General features: G+C 49.2%; 1 protein-coding gene across 1 annotated transcript in view; it reads right to left on the bottom strand.

Annotated features, from left to right (window-relative positions):
• GLDN (gliomedin) overlaps positions 1-20305 on the bottom strand; it is a 57693-nt gene extending 37388 nt beyond the window's left edge. Inside the window, exon 1 of the mRNA XM_002717725.5 lies at positions 19757-20305. Coding sequence (XP_002717771.3) covers positions 19757-20119 — 363 coding nt within the window. The 5' untranslated portion in view covers positions 20120-20305. The remainder of the gene's footprint in view (positions 1-19756) is intronic.
• Between the last annotated feature and the right edge of the window lie 858 nt (positions 20306-21163).

The following is a 21163-nucleotide window of genomic DNA, read 5'->3' as shown; positions in this document are numbered from 1 at the left end:
TGAGGCACAACAGAGAGCCACAGCCCAGCTCCCCAGCTGGTAACTGTGGATGCCAGCATCGCTAGCAAGAGGAGAATGCTACAGCTGTCTCAGAACTGGAGCCCAGTTAGAGGACCCATGAGCAAGGTTCTTGCATCATTTCCCCCTCTTGCCCCCAGAGCCCAGGCTGCGTTGGCACAGTGACATTCGGGGTAGAACCATGTTGCCACATGCCACTGCTGGACCAGAGGCTGCAAGTTCCAAGCTACAGGACCCCCTCAGCCACAGCCAGCACATGGGAGCACACCGTCTTTCAAATAAAAAAAGAATTAAAATCCACAGTGAGATATCTCCTCACTCCAGTAAGAACAGCTATTATAAAAAGGACAAAAAAATAACAAATGCTGGCAAAGATTGAAGTAACACCTTGACAGTAGGGACTCCATTTTGGAGCACCTGAGACTCCATCTTGAGAAAGCACCCCTCACTGTGAGACTCTGGTCTGAAACTCTGATTTAAAACACTCAGACAATAGCAGTCCCCTACATTGCACTTGGTAAACTGCATCACGCTTGGCAAAGCACAGAAACCCCCTAACATGATCGGTTAATCTTAAAAACAGATCGGCTGCACCTGGGTTAATGATAAGATTGTAATTTGTCTATGTCCACATATGATTTAGGCCAATACCTGGATTAATGTCAAGATTACAATTAGATCATAATTGGTATTAGTTTTGTGTAGGCTTTAGGTTAGCTTGATCCTAGTAACCATGTATTCCCCCTCCAATTTTGGTGTTTTTTTTTGCCTTTATAAACCCTGTTGCTTTGGGCTCCAGGGTGAAGAGTTCTTTAGGGCATGAGCCCGCACACCACCACCAGAAAAAAGGTCAAATTGTATCAAGGTGTGGTGCTCCTGTTTGCACTTGCTCAGGTACAACAGGATATAGAGAAAAGGGAGCCCTAAGGCCCTGTTGGTGGAAATGCAAATTAGCACAGCAGTTACTGAGAATAGTATGCGGGCTCCTCAAGAAAGCTGCCACATGCCCCAGCTCCTGGCTACACCCGGCTATGCAAAGGAAATGAACTCAGCCTATCAAAGAGCTATCTGCGCTCCCAGGTTCATTGCCACACTGTTCACAATGGCCAAGAGATGGCTTCAACCTAGCTGCTCGTGATGGATGAATGCAGAAAGAAAATTTGGTCTACACTTGGTGGAGTACTGTTCAGCCACAATGAAGAATAGGGTCCTGTCATTTGCAGGGAAGTGAATGGAAGTGGAGGACATTATGCTAAGTAAAACAAACAGACCCAGAAACAAACAGCATATGTTCACTCTCATATGTGGAAGCTGAAAAGAAAAAGTGGATTAAAAAGACATATTTAGTTATTTGAAGGGAGGGGGGGAGAGGGAGAGGGACAGACAGAAAGAGAGAGAGAGAGATCGATTGATCTTCCATCTGCTGGTTCTGTCCCCAAGTGGTCTCAACAGCTGAGGCTGATCCAAGCTGAAGCCAGGAGCCTGGAACTCCATCAGGGCCTCCCACCTAGGTGGCGGGGGCCCAAGAACTTGAGTCATTGCCTGCTGTTTTCCCAGGTGCATTAGCAGGGAGCTGTGTCAGAAGCAGAGCAGCTGAGACTTGAGCTGGCACTCAGATACAGGATGCTGGCATGGCAAAGAATGGCTTAACCTGCTGCACCACAGTGCCAGCCCCTCCAAGATCTCTTAGACTGGTTTAGAAGCACCTATTTGTTTAGTAGCAAATATTTGATAAACTAGGCCTGATGCTTTTAACAAAAGGCTTACAATACAGCTACTTGCTTTAATATGGTGGTTTATAGAAGAGCTTTTTATTTTTAAATAGTCCGGGTTTACTAAGGAGCAGACAGGCTGGATGAGAGCTTTCTCTTGCCTAGGAGAGGGGTCCTCCCATACACACTGTTTCCAGCGTTTGCTGAGTGCCCCCCCCCCCCGGCCTCCCGTGTGCAGACACCTCTCCCCCACCCTCATCTGGACATCTCTTGGCAACCTCAGCATCAACAATGTCCCAGACTCAATGCCCCATCTTCCCCCAAACCTGTTCCTTCTGTGGTTCTGCATCTCTGTGAATGGCGATTCTTCCCTCCTATGGGTCAGCCACTGATTTTGAAGTCATTTAACTCTTTTTCCCCCCTTCCTCACTGTCAGAAGATTCCATTTGCTCCACTGTGTCACTGTGTGATGGCAAACCATTCTTCTCACCATCCTGCAGCCTCTGTCTGGACCACCTGCCAACCTAGCTGGTGCAGTCATCCAGCCACACCCTTAAAGGTTATCTCAGGCCCAGGCTCCCAGAGGACTGCCCCAGGGGCTGATTCCTAATGAACAGGAAAGGGATACTGAACACAAGTTCCAACCCCCAGCTCCCTTATGACTTGGAAACGTGTACAACTTTGACCCTTGTGCCATGCTGTGTGGAAAAACACCATGACCACCATGCTTCATGTCCTCAGGCCATCCCTCTGTCCTGGCTACCATCCTGGCTGTAAGTTTCCTTAATAAACTATTTTGATATTTGATATGGAGCTTCCTCCTCCGGGTTCCTTCTCACTTTGGGGCACTCCATGCTGTGCCCGCCCGCACTCAACCACCAGCTGTATCAGGACACCGCCTCCCTCTTAGCGTCTCTATTGCTACCACCTGGGTCTAAGCCACCATTTCTTTCACTTACAATACTGCAACAGCTATACACATGGCTTTCCTATGTCTGCTACGAGATCTGTCTACATGTAGAGTCTATTTCCATCACAGAGAGGTCAGGTCACATCACTGCTCTGCCCCAATCCTCCACAAACCTCCCATAAAAGCCAGTGTTCTTGCAACAGCCTGCAAGGGCCTGCATGCACAGGTTCCTTCGTTCTTCTCCCCTGTTATTTTTCTGACCTCATTTCCTACTCCTCTGCCCCTGCTTCACTCTGCTTCTGTCTCCTTGCCATTCTCTGAGCTCTCTGGACACCCAGGGCCACCTCAGGGCCTTTGCACATGCTGCTCCCTCTGCCTAAATGACCCTGCATCCAGACAGCCCCACGGGTCACTCCCTCCCTCCTTCAAGTCTTTGCTCAGTGATAACTTCTCAAGGAGGCTTTCCCCAGTCACACGACTTCCAGTTACATCTTCCCATTCTCCCGCCCCCAGTTTTTCCCACCCCTGCTGTGCTGTTTATCACTGTCTAATACTGTAGATAACTTACTGATTTGCTATGGGTTTTGTGTGGCCCTCTGTCTCCGAATTAAACCCCAAGAGGACAGGACTTGTATGTTTTGTTCAACTGTTTCTTATGTATTTACACTAGTGTCTGGGACATAGCAGGGGCTCATGACTTCCCTCTGAATGGGAGAGGAGCAGGTCTCTCAGTCTTACCAATACCTGATGGTGGGTAGCACAAATTTCTAGGAGGGAATTTTTTTCCTCTTTTTTTTTTTAAAGCTTTTAATGAATGCAAATTTCATTGGTACCACTTTAGGAATATAGTGGTAAGAATTTTTATATTCCAAGATCTACCTCCAAAACTTCCACGGCAAGAAATCAGGCTCAGAAACGGGTATAAACTTGAACTTATATTAGTATCTGCTGGGCTGTGGATCAATCTATCAATCAATAAGTGTTCATCAAATACCTCACTAGAGGCAGGGTAAGAACTTTGAGACATATTTAGAGAGACAAGGTGACTAATGGTGGCAAATTAAAGCCCCAAACTGCACAGAAACAGTTTGAGCTGTGTGACACAGACGAGTAAGTGCAGAAGCAGTCAAGGTAGGAAGAGATGAGTGCTTTGAAGCGAGCTAAGAACCACTTGTCTCCCCAGGCCTCTCATGCAGTTTCTGAAGCAGGAGTGTGATGGAATCATCTTTCACTGCCACTAGCGGTATTGTGTGTTCATACTGTTCCCTTCAACAAGCATCTCCAGGTAATTTCGGATTCTTTTTTTTTTTTTTTTTTGACAGGCAGAGCTAGTGAGAGAGAGAGACAAAGAGAGAGAAAGGTCTTCCTTTTCCGTTGGTTTACCCCCCAAATGGCCGCTATGGCTGGCGCGCTGTGCCAATCCGAAGCCAGGAGCCAGGTGCTTCCTCCTAGTCTCCCATGCAGGTGAAGGGCCCAAGGACTTGGGCCATCCTCCACTGCCTTCCCGGTCTACAGCAGAGAGCTGGACTGGAAGAGGAGCAACTGGGACAGAACCGGCACTCCAACCGGGACTAGAACCCCGGGGTGTCGGCGCCGCAGGCAGAGGATTAGCTTAGTGAGCCGCGGCGCCGGCCTGTAATTTTGGATTCTTATCTCAGCATTCTTCTCTCAAAAGTGTGCAGACACTGTCATTAAGCGACTTACCTGTGTCACAGGAAATAGAAAAAGACTTAAACCATTATCCCAAATCTCTGCCCTGCAGCACTCTTTATATATAGCAAAGACGTGTGTGCAGAAGATGTCTTAGCAACCTGCTCTGCGCTCAGTCCCTCCTTCCTTAGCAAAGGGAGTATCTACAAGCGGTTACTCAAAAAAAAAAAAAAGGGGGGGGTAAATCCCTCAAGGTTGTAGTGAGATGTTTACTTACAAAACAACTGTTGAAGCTGTTAGTATCACAACCCTGGCTGCATGGGACCCTCGGTCTAACAAGCACGCAGATTTAGTGCATGCAAGAATGAATGTGGGGCCTGTGGCACAGCGGGTTAATGCCCTGGCCTGAAATGCCGGCATCCCATATGGGCGCCGGTTCGAGACTCAGCAGCTCCACTTCCAATTCAGCTGTTTGCTATGGCCCGGGATAGCATTAGAAGATGGCCCAAGTCCTTGGGCCCCTGCACCCACGTGGGAGACATGAAAAAAGCTCCTGGCCCCTGGCTTTGGATCGGTCCAGCTCCAGCTGTTGCGGCCACCTGGGGAGCGAACCAGTGGATGAAGTTCTCTCTCTCTCTCTGCCTCTCCTCTCTCTGTGTAACTCTTTCAAGTAAAATAAATAAATCTTAAAAAAAAAAATGAATGCATGGATACACAGTGAATAAAAAAATCTGTAAATTGCACTTAGCTTAATTAACTTTCCTAAATCTGATATACAAATACATTTTTTTCCTTTTGTACACATTAAGCATCAAAACAGCTTTCTAGAAAACAGTATTTTTTTCTAGAATTTTCTATGTTGCTACAATTACCCAGGATTCCAAACTTTAGAGTCATCCTATACTCGTCCTTTTTCTGGCTAGTGCTTTGGAGTCCATCTGCAAGTTCTTCCTGTTCCAAGGCTTCTGAATTCCCCAAAGCACAGAAAGGGGGCCAGTGGGAAAGACTAGAATAACAAAGCCAATGACTGAACTTGGCTGGGTTATAAGCGCATGCTAAGGACTTTGCATGGATTACTGAATTGAGTCCTTAGGGTAGCACCTAGGTTAGATAGAGCTGTTGCCGCCTCTTTAAGGATAAGGAAACTGAGGTGTGATCTGGCAAAGTTCACACAGCCACAGCCATAGGAGGGCCAGGAGTAATGCACAGCCCCGTCCCAGTGCTCACGCTCTCAACCACTGGGAAAGGTTTAGCTCACCTTGGGGGCGCCTTTCCCAGTGTGGACGTGTGAAGCCCTCTCTCAGGGAGAAGGCACAGCTCTTGGAAGCAGGATGCTCTTTCCTGGAACTCTACATCCTGTTGCAGTTTTCCTTTCTTCTTTTCTCTCGCCTCATGGCACATTCATTCCCCAACCCAGAATTTCATTTCTAAACTAACCTGCTTCCGCAGGTCCTCATTCCTGTCCATGTCTCCACCCTCCCTCTCAGGGTTGCGTATATCTGGACCAGGTGGCTCCGTTCCTTTAAGTTGTACTGATTTACTTTTATGTATGACAGAAAGGGAGAGACACAGAAATTTTGACCTTCCTTCCACCTGCTGATTCAGTCCCCAAATGCCCACAACAACCAGGGCTGGGCCAGCCAGAAGCCAGGGGACTGGAACTCCTTCTGGGTCTCTCCAGTGGGTGGCAGGGACCCAAGTATTTGGGCCATCTTCTGCTGCCTGCCAGGGTGTGCATTAGCAGGAGGCTAGATCAGAAGCAGCATAGAGGGGCTGGTGCCTAGCAGGTAAAGCTGCCACCTGCAAAGCCAGAATCCCATATGGGCGCTGGTTCGAGTCCTGACTGCTTCACTTCCGACCCAGCTCCCTGCTAATGAGCCTGGGAAAGCAGGGGAAAATGGCCCAGATGCTTGGGCCCCTGCACCCATGTGGGAGACCTAGAGGAAGCTCCTGGCTCCTGACTTTGGACCTGCCTAGCTTCAGCCATTGTGGTCACTTGGGGAGTGAACCATCAGATGGAAGATACCTCTGTTTCTTCCTCTCTCTGTCTCTCTCTGTCTCTCCCTCTCTGTACTCTGTCTTTCAAATAAATAAATAAATCTTAAAAGAAAAGAAAAAAAGCTTCAGTATAGGGACTCAAACCCAGGTACTCCAACATGGAATGTGGCATCGCAAGTGGCAGTTACCTGCTGTGCCATGATGCCACAACTTTTCTGTATTTTTCAAATTTTTATTTAGTAATTTTCATTTTATTTAGAAAGACAGAGAGTAAGAGAGAAAGTGTGGGGGGGAGAGAGGGAGGGAGGGAACAAGGGAGGGGGGCAGAGAGAGAGAGAGAGAGAGATCTTTCATCTCCTGATTCACTCCTCAAGTGACCACAGCAGCCAGGACTGGGCCAGGCTGAAGCCAAGAGACTACAAATAAACTGGGGCCTCTTCCATGGGCGGCAGGATCCCAAGACTTGAGCCTTCATCTGCTGCCTCCCAGGGTGCACAGCAGCAGGAAGCTGAATTAGAAGTGGAGCAGCTCGGCCTCCAGTCAGGCACTCCAGTATGGAAGTGGGCTCCCCAAGCAGCAACTCCACTGCTGTGCCAAATGCCTGCCCCACTTCCTACAGCCAATTAGTTACCGAGTTTCATTCACTTGTATCTCTTATATTTCTAGGATCTATCCCTTCTCCACCTCATGCCACTACCTTAGCCAGATCCAAATCACTTCTTGACTGGATTAATAGAATGATTTCCAAACTTTTCTTTTTGCTCTGGACTCTGCCACTTCAGTCTTTGCCGCGTGGTACCATTAGCTCTGTCTCCCTAGAAAACCACTTTGTGACTTCCCTCTGGTAAAGGGTATACAATGACTCCTGATTGCTCATTGGGTTCATTCTCAACTTCTCCAAAGTGGAAATTCTAGCCTCTCTCTAGTCTAGCCAACCTTGGAGCTCCCCTCCCCCAGCCCAAACTCCTCAGTGCTCTCGCTGACTTGTGCCATCTTCACACCAGCCCTCAGGCCTTGACTGAAGTGAAATGCACGTGCAATGACTGAGGCATCCTCCCAGTCCGCCCAAACCTCACCCAACCCATGTTGCCCACATCAGGTTCTGTCTCCTCCACGAACCCTTCCTCCATCGCCGAAGTGAGGACCCATTTTCTGTTTCTCTCCCTCACAGCCCCCACGCTCATCATAGAACTCTCTGCAGAGGAATTTCTTCTATATATCCTACTGTTCAGAGAGGCCAGCAGTCACAAAGGGTTGCCTATCACGAGGGAGTATTCCCCACTTCCTGGCGTAAAATATTCTTTTTTTTTTTTTTTTTTTTTTTTGGACAGGCAGAGTGGACAGTGAGAGAGAGAGTAAGAAAGGTCTTTCTTTTTTCCATTGGTTCACCCCTCAATGGCTGCTGCAGCTGGTGTGCTGCAGTAGGCGCACCGCGCTGATCCCAAGGCAGGAGCTAGGTGCTTCTCCTGGTCTCCCACGCGGGTGCAGGGCCCAAGCACTTGGGCCATCCTCCACTGCACTCCCGGGCCACAGCAGAGAGCTGGACTGGAAGAGGAGCAACCGGGACAGAATCTGGCACCCCAACCGGGACTAGAACCTGGGGTGCCGGCGCCGCAGGCGGAGGATTAGCCTATTGAGCTGCGGCGCTGGCCATAAAAGATTCTAACTCCAACCCTCATCTCCTGAGTTACTGAAAAGCTGGGGATTTATTTTGCAGTCAACAAACAGCTTGGTATTCTAGGTTGGGTACATTACCCACAACCCTTTTCAAACTACTTCACAGCCTTTACATGTAGCCTAGGCAAGGCGTCCAAACTTCCCAGCACTTGGGCAAACCACAAGAACCTTTTTCTGAGAGTTAGATGAAGGGGTTACTCTATTTACTGCATTCAGAACAAACTCTACAAATTGCATCTTGAATGATCTTTAGTTTGTCTTATTGTTTCAACTCTGTCTTTCAGTAAAGAAAATTGTGTCTTGAACTTTAAACTAGAAATAAATTATATCTATTTAAAATAAAGAGCTGTAAAAAAAGATTTACATAAAAGCAGCTGATGGGCTGAAAAGTGTTCTCTTTGTAGCTGAATCACAACCTAAAAGCTTTAGCTTGTTTCATACAGCATGACCTTTCATCTGCAGATAAAATGCATGTAAATTAAGCTTGAATGTCAACGAGATTTGCCCAAGGATTTCTTTTTTGGTGGTGGTGGAGGGGGGGCAGTTTGAGGAATGCAGACAAAAGAAAGTCTTTTGTTGTTGCTGTTTTTTAAATCACGTAAGTCTTCAAATCTGAAGACTGACAGTTCTCACACAGGTAAGCATACCCTGGAGAAGACAAGATCACTAAGATCTAAACGCTTCTTCTTTCTTAGTTGTTGTTCCTCTACCTTCTCTTCACATTTTCTCCATTTTCCAAATCCAAGCGTACACAATGTTTTGCAGGAAAGCCACCAACAGGAATCAATACAAGTGAACTACAGCTGAGCTGGTCAGAAAAGGGTGGCGATGACTCCTGTCCCGCAGGCGTCAAACCTCCTCATCACTGGTGGTACCACGGGGTGGGAACCGGGAAGCCCTCCACTGCTGAAGAAGCCCTACTGCCATATCAGGGGGAACCCTGTTCTGTGATCCAAGACAACGTGTGTTAGGTTGGTGTGATGCCAACCCAGGCTTTAGGGGCCGAATATTAAATCCAAGGCAGCAGCTGACGAAAGCACAGACGGACGCTGCCAAAACTGGAAATAAAGAGTAAACCCAGAAGCAAACTGCCGAGAGCAGGGGGCAGGAGGGCTCATGATAAAGTCACAGCGATTGCTAAGGTCTGAATGTTCTCATCCACCCGTAATTTATGTGCTAAAACCTAATCGCCACTGTGCTGATATCAGGAGGTGGGGCCCACAGGGAGTGATTCGGCCATGAGGGCACGGTCTTCGTGAATGCGATAAGGAACGGACTGGCACCTTGGTTATACATAACTGTCCCTCAGTACACAGGCAGGGTACTGGTTTCAGGACAGTCTTTTCTATAAATTGGAATCACTCACATTTGCATGTAATGCAGGCCCATCTTCCCATACACTTTAAATCATCTCTATATTATTCATAGCACATAATACAATGTAAATAGCAGTTAGACTATGCTATTTAGGGAACACTCATAAAAAAAAATTGTCTGAACCTGTTTAGTACAGACACAATTTTGTTTTCTGAACACTTGGATCTGAGGTTGGTTGAATCCACGGACATGCAACCCCGGGTAGAGAAGGCTGACCGTGTCTACATGGACTGTTTTAATCATGCATGTGACACGTATGCGCTGATGCAGCAGGTGCCTGCAGGATGGTGCTAAGGGGCCAGCGCTCAGCGGTCTTCCTCAGTGGAGCACCATCACCTGAGACATGAGTTGGGCTCACGAATGTGTTTGTAGCAGCAACACTGCTGAGACACAGTCTCGGCAGACACGTAGCTTCAAGTTCCCTCCCTACCCTTAACTGACATCTAGGGATGGCTTCTGGCATGCAACCAACGAGACGGCGTCAGGTGCGCTCCGAGTACACGGGCTCTGACACCTCAAGTGCACGTGCTGCTGGGAGGAGGGCCACGGAAACCCAGCTCCCACGCTCTGCTTCCCGGTCTATGACTTTGCTGCGCTTTTTTCTGTCCTCCTGCATCAGGCCTCTAATCTCCATAAGGCCCACACAGCACGACTAATGGGGTATAACTCTCTTTCAATTGAAGAGAACAGCTGGAGGATGAAGCAAGGCCAAGATTCAGGGTTAATGGGTTAGAAGCTGTCCCGATCTTGACTGCTCTTGATCTGGGAAGCCTATGGCTCGGCTAAGCCTACAGCTCTCCTTGGGAGGGGCTCTGGGCTGGCTCTGTCCTGCCTTCAGTCTCCATGGGAGGGGTCTTAGGCCTCAGAAAAAAATTTTTTTAAAGATTTATTTACTTATTTGAAAGTCAGAGTTACACAGAGTGAGAAGAGGCAGAGAGAGAGAGAGAGAGAGGTCTTCCATCCGCTGGTTCACTCCCCAGGTGGCCGCAATGGCCGGAGCTGTGCCAATCCGAAGTCAGGAGCCAGGAGCTTCTTCTGGGTCTCCCATGTGGCTGCAGGGGCCCAATCTACTGCTATCCCAGGCCACAGCAGAGAGCTGGATCAGAAGTGGAGCAGCCGGGACTCGAACCAGCACCCATATGGGATGCCAGCGCTTCAGGCCAGGGCTTTAACCTGCTGCACCACAGCGTCCTCCCCAGACCTCAGAATTAACCATAACTGAAACAGTGGGGGCTGCTTAGTGCTGCCCTAGTGGACCGTGGTCTAACTGGGGAGTTAGCAAATTTTCCTATAAAAGACCAGACAGAAAGTATGTTAGCCTTGGGGAGCCTCAGAGTCTCCTTTGCAACTGCCCAACCCTGCTAAAGTGTGCAAAAGCAGCCACAGACAACATGGAGACAAAAGGTCATGGCTGGATTCCAGTGCAATTTTACTTACGGTTAGTGAAATCTGAGTTTCATACACTGTTCCCATGTCATAAAATATTTATATTCTTTTGATTTTCTCCCCCAACCATTTATACGTATAAAAACCACTCCTGCTTCATAGGTGGGACAAAAACAGGAAGTGGGTTGGGTTTGGCCCACGGGCCCTGGTCTACATCCTCAGCTCTTAGGCCACCCACAAGTAACCCAGTCCAGGGAGATGGGAAAAGGTAGCAAACCCTTGCACAGTCGATTTCGGGAAATACAGCACCCCTGCAAATGGGAACTGTGACTACAATCCATCTGTCTCCAACATAAACAATAGAATCTACAGACCCAAAGAGGTGTACTTCATAGCAGTCATCATGAAAAGATGTATGTTTGCTACACTAATGTTACTGCTTAACCCAGCTAGACTGTCCTCCTGAGAGTAACTTTCAGAATTGGCAGCACAGACTTGGAAAAGCCATAGTGACAGGAACTGTCCATCTACGGAAGGTAAAGTTGAATTTTAGAAAGAGCAAAAGCAAAACAAAACCCAGGCCACCCCAAAACCCACACAACAGGATCACTGTTCCCTCAACCAGGATCAGTCACAGCTACTGATGCCTTTTCAGAATCAGGCTGGTAAAGACAGGGGTTGTGGTCACACTAAATAAAGACACTTTTGTTCAAAATCACTCAGGATTATAAAGTGAGACTGCTACGAACTCATGTGTAGAAGTCCTAACACAGCCCCTAACAATGCGAGTGTTGTCAGCCGACGAAAAACTTTTAATTGTTGTCAATATTCAAAAGCCATAGATTTCACAAGAAAGTTCGGAGTTTTTATTTCTCTTGAAAGAATAATCAAAAGATGAGGCACAGTCGGCTTGGTTGTTGTAAAGCAACCATCAGCAAAAGCATCCCCGGCAGACAACAGCATGTGAACCTGCTACGGTCTGAATCGTCCTCCAAGAGTTCATGTGTTGAACACTGAAGCCCCAAGTTCCGATGGTAATGGCATTCAGAGAGGTGGCCTTGGGAACTCATCTAGATCAGGTGAGGTCATGAAGGAGACCCATGGTGGCAACGGTGGCTTTATAAGAAGAGGGGAGGCCTGGGCCAGTGCACTGGCTCCCTCTGGCCATGTCATGCACTCTGCCGTGGTAGGTGCAGGAGGAAGGCCCCATCAGATGCTAGAGCCACGACCTTGGCCTTCCCAGCCTCCAGGACTGTGAGCCAAACAACCTTCTACTCTTTATAAATGACTTGCTCTCAGCTATTTTGTTGCAGCAACAGAACATGGGCCAAGACAGAACCTCAGGTTTGTACAGTCTCCACCGTGCCCCATTGCTCCTCAGCACGGTCACAGCTGCCCTGTAATGTGTGGTTATAGATCTTTCACTAATGTCAAAAAGAGAATAACACAGCCGCATGGTTCAAAGGTCAAAAATAATACAAAATTACCCAGTGAAAAGGATCTTCCCCTCCTCATCCTCACCCATAAGCACTCCTTTCTTGTTTATAAAAGGTAACACAATATGTACTTTTTTCTCTGCCTTTCTTTTTTCACTTAGAAAATATCCTGAGGATTAGGCCAGGCACTACACGGAGAATTTCCTCATTCCTGCTGTATAGTTTTAGCATTCCAGGGGTGTACAGGTCAGTTTATTTAACCGATTCTAGGTTGATGGAGCTGGGTTATAAGCGTTTGCTTTTACAGATATTCTGCAATGAATGATGATGTACATATGTCACTCATAGGTGATGAAGTCTATTGGGAGGATAAACAATTCCCACAAGGGAGGTTGCTGGGTCAAAGGGAAAATGCATTCTTAATTTTTCCAGATTGTGCCAAATTGCTTTCTGTACAGCAATGTAAAAACATGTCTGTCCCCCTTCAGCTTCCCCAAGGGTGTGTTGTCAAACTTTGGTAGTTTTGGCATTTTGACAGGCAAAAATTATACTTCTGTATTTTCTGTAACTTTTGTTTATAAATTAACAGAATTTTCCCCACATATTCAAGAGACATTTGTATTTCTGTTCTCAAAGAGAACATTCCATTTTCCTTTTGGATTCTTATTTCTGTTGTTGATTTTCTTATAAAATTCTTGTTTTTTTCTTATAAACTTTTTTTTTTTTTTTTTTTACAGACAGAGTGGACAGTGAGAGAGAGAGACAGAGAGAAAGGTCTTCCTTTTGCCGTTGGTTCACCCTCCAATGGCCGCCGCGGCTGGCGCACGGCGCTGATCTCATGGCAGGAGCCAGGTACTTCTCCTGGTCTCCCATGGGGTGCGGGGCCCAAGCACTTGGGCCATCCTCCACTGCACTCCCTGGCCACAGCAGAGAGCTGGCCTGGAAGAGGGGCAACTGGGACAGAATCCAGTGCCCCAACCGGGACTAGAACCCGGTGAGCCGGCGCCGCTAGGCGGAGGATTAGCCTGTTGAGCCGCGGCGCCGGCCCTCTTATCAACTTTTAGGAGCGCTCCCTCTCTCTCCCTCTCCCCTCTTCCCCACCCCCAGGTGTGTGTGTATGAAGTATATAGCTATGACATGTGTTGCAAATACTTGCCATTTATCTTTTGTCTTTGTTTATGGTATTTTTGTTGTTGTCATGTGGAAGCTTTGTTGTTTTTTTGTATGCTTTTTTAAAAAATATTTTATTTATTTATTTGAGAGGTAGAGTTACAGACAGCGAGAGGGACAGACAGAGAGAAAGGTCTTCCTTCTGTTAGTTCACTCCCCAAATGGCAGCAATGGCCAGAGCTGAGCTGGTCCAAAGCCAGCAGCCAGGAGTTTCTTCTGGGTGTCCTACCAGGTGCAGGGGCCCAAGCACTAGGGTTATCTTCTACTGTTTTCCCAGGCCACAGCAGAGAGCTGGATCAGAAGAGGAGCAGCCAGGACTTGAACCAGCACCCATATGGGATGCTGGCACCACAGGCAGAGGATTAACCCACTGAACTACAGCGTCAGCCCTTGTATGCTTTTAAAATGCTGTCAGATTTACTCATTTATTGTTTGCTTCTGGCTTTTGAGTTATCATTTGAAACAAAAGCCTTCTCAATCTCAAAAGCCTTCTCAATCCCAAGACTAGGAATAATTTTAGTGGGGCCAGCGTTGTGGCATAGCAGCATCCCATGTGGGAGCTAATTTGAGTTCCAGCAGCTCCACTTCTGATCTAGCTCCCTGCTAATGTGACTGGGAAAGCAGCAGAGAATGGCCTAAGTGCTTGGGCCCCAGGGAGACCTGGAAGAAGCTCCTGGCTCCTGGCTTCATATTGGCCCATCTCCAGCTGTTGTGGCCACTCAGGAAGTGAACCAGCAGATGGAAGATCCCTCTCTCTGTAACTCTGCCATTCAAAAAAATAAATCTTTTAAAAATTATTTTAGCAATTTTTTGATGATTTTAGTTTCATTTTTTTGATCTTGTTAGAGCCAGTTAAGTTGCACATTATGAGAATAAAACTACCCTTTTCCAACCCTTTCCTTCTGCTAGAGGGCAGACCCATTCTGTCAACACCATTTATTAAATCTATTCTTCCCCACTGATGCAAGATGCTGTCTTTATCGTGTCCTAAATTGCTCTATTTGGTATTTCCAGACGTTCTGTTCCATCCCACTGGTCTATTCACATTCGCGTTGTTTTAATTACTCGGGCCCTAATTATGTTTTCATATTTGGTAGAGTCTGTCCTCCCCATTGCTCTTTTTCATATATTTCCTTGCTACGTGTGCTTATTTATTTTTCCATGTGATTATTAGAATGAGTTTGTCTACTCCCAGGGGAAAAACCCCTATTGATATTTTTATGTTGGGGTGGGACGAGATTGATTAATTGGAAAACAGTTAACTCACTTTAACACTAAGTTTCATAACCCAAAACATGGGATTTCTTTCCATTTGTTTGAATCTTAGGCAATATTCAAGAGTGGTCCCCAAGCTCTTTCTTAGTGCAAAAGAAAAAAGATATTGATATACACATTGGTTTTGTATGTCTTTTCTTCTATTATATATTTCAACAGTTTGGATATAAAAATCTCCTGATATCATTATAATACTTTTATAACTTAATTCCCAATGGATTCCGCTACTCTTTGCAGTAGATTACCCAATAGATTCTCTTGGGTTTTCCAAGTATATAACCATATGATCTAAACATAGCCAAACATTTTCTCCCCAGCATTTTTAGACCACATTTCCACGTCTAATCGCTTTGGCAAGTCCTCTTGGATGACGTGAGACACTAGTGCTGAGAGCGGGCATCCCAGTCTTGACACTAACCTCAGTAGGGCCATCTCCAGGTTTCTCTGGTAAACAGAAAGCTGGGTTTGGGGTGAGAGATATAAACTGCATTTTATCACGCTATGGAGTAACAACTGATTCCTATCTTCTTGTACATTAAGTACATGTGTTAAATTTTGTCACATGTTTCCTTATCATTTGACAATCACTGAGTTATATTTGGGCTCCTTGAATTTATCATTTATATCTGCAACCCACACATGGAAATGATTCTGATTTTCTTTGCTAAGGAGGTGCATTGTTCTGGGCATAGAAACACGACCAGCCCCCCAAGTAGAGTTACTGTGGAGACATACTGACCAGTCTCAGCATATTAGACCTTTTCTACGTTTAACTTGATACTTACAAAACACCTAGATGCTCCGGATTTGGGGCAGATAAAGACAAGATTATAAAGCTACCACAACATCAGCAAGGGTGAAATATAAAGGATGGGGTGACAGAGTGGCTGATGGGGAGGGAGGCAGTAGCATAGGAGCCTGGGAGAAGGGACAAAGCAGCAGGGCCTTCCGGAGTCAGCGGCAGACGGCTCCGATTTCCTCCAGTCCCACCCCTCACCTGGTCCCTGGTCCCAGGACGGGCCTGGCTCAGGGATCACCAGGGCCCAGGCAGGACCCCTTTATCACTTTCTCCCCGGGGTACCCATTTGTTTTTAAACATTTAATGTACTTGACTATACCAAATTAACTGTCCTTAAGGATTAACTGTCTTGCCTTTTCAACAAAGTCACTTGCAGCTGCCAACCACTTTCTGGTCGGAATGTGCTCATCAGAATGGCCATGCTGAGCAGGTGCGCTTTCAGCAGGAAGCTCAGAAACTTGAGGCGGCTCATCGGGGATAACTGAACCGTTCTGGAAGCCCGTGTGAAATGTTGACATCAGTCGGCATAAAGTTTATTTCTTTGTTCCTAGATCTCTGAGGACACAGGAACTCAGGGTGAGCATCTCATCTGGTGTTGGACAAGAAGGCTGGGGCAAGGTGCATGCCTACCTCCACGATAAATACAAGAACACATCAAAGAGTTGAAGGAAAATGTGTATTATGAAAAAACGATGGGTGCCAGTGCTGTGGCATAGTGGGCTAAGCCGCTGCCTGCAGTGCCAGCATCTCACATGGGCACCCGTTCACGTCCCAGCTGCTCCTCTTCCAATGCAGCTCTCTGCTGTGGCCTGGGAAAGCAGAAGATGGCTCAAGTCCTTGGGCCCCTGCACCTGCGTGGGAGATCTGGAGGAAGCTCCTGGCTCTGGATAGGCCCAGCTCTGGCCATTGTGGCCATTTGGGGAGTGAACCAGAGCTCTTCCAAGAGCTCTCTCTCTTTCTCTCTCTTTCTCTCCCTCTCTCTCTCTCTCTAACTCTGCCTCTCAGATAAATACATAATCTTTAAAAAAACAAATTATGATTTTAAAAAAATTGCACCAAAATAAACTTAACTTTTCTATTTATTTTAAAATTGTTTATTTACTTATTTCAGAGACAGAGACAGATCTTCCATTTGCTAGTCAAATGCCCACCATATGGCCGGCGACGTGGCTCACTAAGCTAATCCTCTGCCTGCGGCGCCGGCACCCCAGGTTCTAGTCCTGGTTGGGGTGTCGGTTCTGTCCCAGTTGCTCCTCTTCCAGTCCAGCTCTCTGCTGTGGCTCAGGAGGGCAGTGGAGGATGGCCCAAGTCCTTGAGCCCTTGTACCCGCATGGGAGACCAGGAGGAAGCACCTGGCTCCTGGCTTCAGATCTGCACAGTGCACCGGCCATAGTGGCCATTTGGGGAGTGAACCAATGGAAGGAAGACCTTTCTCTCTGTCTCTCTCTCTCACTGTCTAACTCTGCCTGTCAAAACAAAAACAAAAACAAAAACAAATAAATAAATAAATAAAAATGCCCATCATAGCCAGCAGTCAGAAACTCAGGCTAGGTCTGCCACAGGGGTGGCATGAACCCAACTACTTGAGCCATCACTGGCTGCTTCCCATGGTGCACATTAGCAGGAATCTGGAATCAGGAGCAGAGCCAGTACCGGAACCCAGGTGCTCCGACATGGCGGTCCCAGCCTGCATCTTAAATGCAGGGCCAAATGCCCGACTCTGAGCTCATCTTTAATTCCATCTTCCCCATGAACTTTTTGAAGTACCCTTGGACTAGAGCATTCTCTCAAGCACTTCTCTAAAGTTTCTGTCTAAAAAGTTTTGTTTAAAAAACAAAAACAAAGCCAATGTTTTCTCAATTGAGTAATTCTCTGTTCCAAGAAAAGCAGAGAGATAGGAAAATTTGTGAACGCAAATGGTGAGCATATTGCGAGAATAAGGTAAAAGGTTTTTTGTGACTAAACTGGCTTCTCCTTCTGAAGTGACGTTTTCATGGGTGTTTGGAAGAGTACAATGCTGGCCGTTGCCGCGGCTCACTAGGCTAATCCTCCGCCTGCGGTGCCGGCACCCCAAGTTCTAGTCCTGGTTTGGGCGCTGGATTCTGTCCTGGTTGCTCCTCTTTCAGTCCAGCTCTCCGCTGTAGCCCAGGAAGGCAGTGGAGGATGGCCCAAGTGCTTGGGCCCTGCACCCACATGGGAGACCAGGAGGAAGCACCTGGCTCCTGGCTTTGGATCAGCGCAGCCCATCGGCCCCGTAGTGGCCATTTGGGGGGTGAACCAATGGAAAAGGAAGACCTTTCTCTCTGTCTCTCTCTCTCACTGTCTAACTCTGCCTGTCAAAAAACAAAACAAAACAAAACAAAACAAAACAAAACAAAACATGCTTAACAGAGCTAACATCAGGAAGTGAGGCCAAGGCTCTTTCTGCTGTGGGGAGCATCCAACTCCCAGGCCAAACCCAAACCAATTACTTGCGAGACTCTGGGGGGTAGGGGTGAAATTCAGACATCAGTGATTTCTTTTTTAAAAACTCCCAGATGATTCTGATGTTTAACCAGTGCTCAAGAATCTTGCCACTCAAAGTGTGGTCTTCGGACCAGCAACGCTGGGATCAGTGCGGGCTTGTCAGGAACGCAGCATCTTGGCCTCCCCTTGGACCTTCCGATTCAGAATCGATATCCCCAAGATATTTCTGTGTGTAAGGCAGCTAGAGGCGCAGTGTTCCTAAAAGTGCCGCCTGGGACCACCTGCCTCCAGCTCACCAAGGGGATGGGAGGGTGGGGAAAGCAGATCGGTGATGAAGATTCTGTGGGTCTGGGGGTGGGACCCTGGAATCTGCATGCTTCATGCAGTTCCAGGTGATCCATAAGCCGACTGGTGGAGAACGGCTCCCGAGAGGAAAGTCAGCCCTATGACGGCTGCCTTCTCCCGGCCTCATGGAAATTTCCTCAGTGACTTGAAAAGGTCAAAACACACCCAATGCAGGTGGGGGATGAGCTGATGATACTCCCTAAAAGTCTCCCCTGCTCCCCAACTTGTAACAGGGCTGCTGGGGGCACTGCCGATGGCCTAGAGTTAAAGGAAGCTTTCAGACGACCCAGAAAGGAGTCTCTCCATTCCACGGGTTGGTGACTAGTCAGGTGGCAATCTGAAGACAAAAACTCTACCCTCCACCCCAAAGCAGGTTAAAAATAGAAAACGTTGTTGACCTGGCTCATCCCTTCTTGAGAATTTCAAAAGCACTTTAAACGCGGAAGAGGCGAGACAGAGGGGTGAAACCCCCCAGTAAGGTGTTTTTCAAATTTTTGCTGAGGTCCAGATTTTAAAATGACAATATAGGTTTCAAAAATGAAGCCAGGATGGAACACTGTCTCTCTCAAGATGCGGTAGAAGCGCGCAGCACTTGGATGCAATTTAAAAAACTGCAGCTGGTGGTAGGTATCTAAAAGCTTCTCTTACTGAAGCTTTAAGTGGATTTACCCGAGATTCCAAAGCTCCACTGACACCTGATTCAAGATGGCAGAGCTGGCCGGTGACACGGTTCACTAGGCTAATCCTCCGCCTGCAGCGCCAGCACCCCGGGTTCTAGTCCTGGTCGGGGCGCCGGATTCTGTCCTGGTTGCTCCTCTTCCAGTCCAGCTATCTGCTGTGGACCGGGAAGGCAGTGGAGGACGGCCCAAGTACTTGGGCCCTGCACCGGATGGGAGACAGGAGGAAGCACCTGGCTCCTGGCTTCGGATCAGCGCACTGCTCTGGCTGTAGCAGCCATTTAGGGGGTGAACCAACGGAAAAGGAAGACCTTTCTCTTTGTCTGACAGCCAGGAGCGATCCCCGCAGGACGTGGGTCCCGGACAAGCGAGCGTTAAGGTCTGGGCTGACTGTTTTCAGGGCAGCGCAGGCCGTTAAGTCGGCCATCTCGTGGGGTGAGCCGAGGCCAGGTGAAAAGCCAGCCCGCTAGACGGTTAATGCCCTCTGTGGAGGGAGCCTGCACGCTTTCAGGAACCTCCATCCCTTCAGAGAGCCCAGAAGGTCGCCGGGGCTGCGTTCACACCAGGTGGCAGCGGAAACTGGTCAGAAGTTGGGACGGAAAGAAGGACCTTAAAAATACCACCTACGCACACCCTCCCCCCCACACACCTGCAGGCTCAAATGCTGTCAGAGGTGCGAGAAGCCTACTCCCCCACCCCACCCCCCAACAGAAGAGGAAACTGATGCCGGTGCTTGCCAAAGCGCCATCCCCAGCCAGACTCACAGCCAGGGCCCTCTCGACGGCACCTCGCCTCTTGGCCAGGGGAGAGGAGGGCGCCGGACGCCCCCTGTCGCACACCACCCGCGGGGCCCCGCCTACCGGCACCATGGAGTAGGTCATCATCATGAGCATGTCCTGGCTCTCGGCGCGGAGGTGCGTCGCGGGCTCCCCGCCATGGCTGCGCTTGTTGCGCGCGGCGCTCGCCGGGTCCGCGGGCGGCGCGGACGGCCTGCGCGGCGCGCGGTTCAACTCGGTCAAGAAGGCGCGCAGGGCGGCGTCCTCCCGCTGGTCCCGGCCCCGCTGCGCCTCCAGCGCCCGCAGCGCCGCGCTCAGCCCCCGCCACTGGCACAGCGCAAACACCGTGCCCGCCGCGTTTAGCGCCGACACCAGCGCCACGGCTGCCAGGGCGCCGCGCAGCCCCCAGCCCGCGGGCCCGCGCCCTCGTTCCTCGCCTTGGGCCATGTTCTGCGCGCCTCGCGCCAGGCAGGGCAGGGCAGGGCAGGGCTCGGCTAGGCAGCCCCGGGCCAGAGCAGCCTTTATACGTCTCGGGGCAAGCCGTGGGCTGGTGGCAGCGCCGTGAGTCACGCTGCCCTTTGGCACGTCTGCCGGGGCGGGTTGGGGACAGCAGTGGTGGCGCCCGGGCAGCCCAGAGGGACAGGCGGGCAGCGGGGGAGAGGAGCCAGTGGAGACAGCGCGCGGAGGAGGGGCAGGCATGGCTTGCGCTCCGGGAGCCTGGTTTGGCGGCGGAGTGAACCAGCGAAGCCAAGCCGCCTCTCCCTCCTTTTCTCGCTGTTCTTCCGTGGGCACTGCTGTGGCCCAGACAGGCAGAGAGAGGGGTCAGACTGAGGGGGAGGGCAGGAATTCTTAGGGCCTGAGAAGTCTCTGGATTCCACTTCCCTCTCCCCCAACACTGCCTCTTTGGAGAAAAGGCACAGTGTGCCTAGATGCCAAGGCACGTGCCTGCTGTCCCTACCGTCTGTTGCTGCCCTCCCCCGCCCCCTGCCCGGCTGCTCATCCCTCTTCCCTGGGGGCCACTGGAGACCCCCCCGGTGATCCCTCTCAGGAAGGGGGTGGGCAGGGACAGGATACAGTGGCATTGGAGGGTTCAGTGGCCACCCATCAGAACTGGGAAAGCCCAGGTCTCCTTGGCAAGCAGGAGTCAACCCTAAGGGAGACTTCCAAGGTTTCCCAGGAGACCCACACCTGGAAGGTGGCCAGGTGATGAGGGGGGAAAAAACAAGACAAAAGCCACCTCAGGAATCAGGAGCTCCAGTTGTGATGCCACTCTGCCACCACCCAGCTGGCAGGGCACACCATGCCGCCGTACCGTCGGGCTGCAGGGCTGGAGGGCCTGGCCAGCGTCGGGACCTACCCAGCCTGCCTTGCAGTTGTCCTAGGCCTCCTGATGAACTCTTCACAACAGCTGCCCTGGGGACCACTGTGCCCCTCAGAGACACTCCACCTGCGGTCTCTCCACTCAGTCTTTCTCAGCCTTTCCCAGCCTAG

Source organism: Oryctolagus cuniculus, chromosome 12 (genome assembly GCF_964237555.1).
Source record: "Oryctolagus cuniculus chromosome 12, mOryCun1.1, whole genome shotgun sequence".
NCBI lineage: Eukaryota > Metazoa > Chordata > Mammalia > Lagomorpha > Leporidae > Oryctolagus > Oryctolagus cuniculus.
The sequence above is the reverse complement of the archived record's forward strand: the minus strand, read 5'-3'. Positions and strand labels throughout refer to the sequence as shown.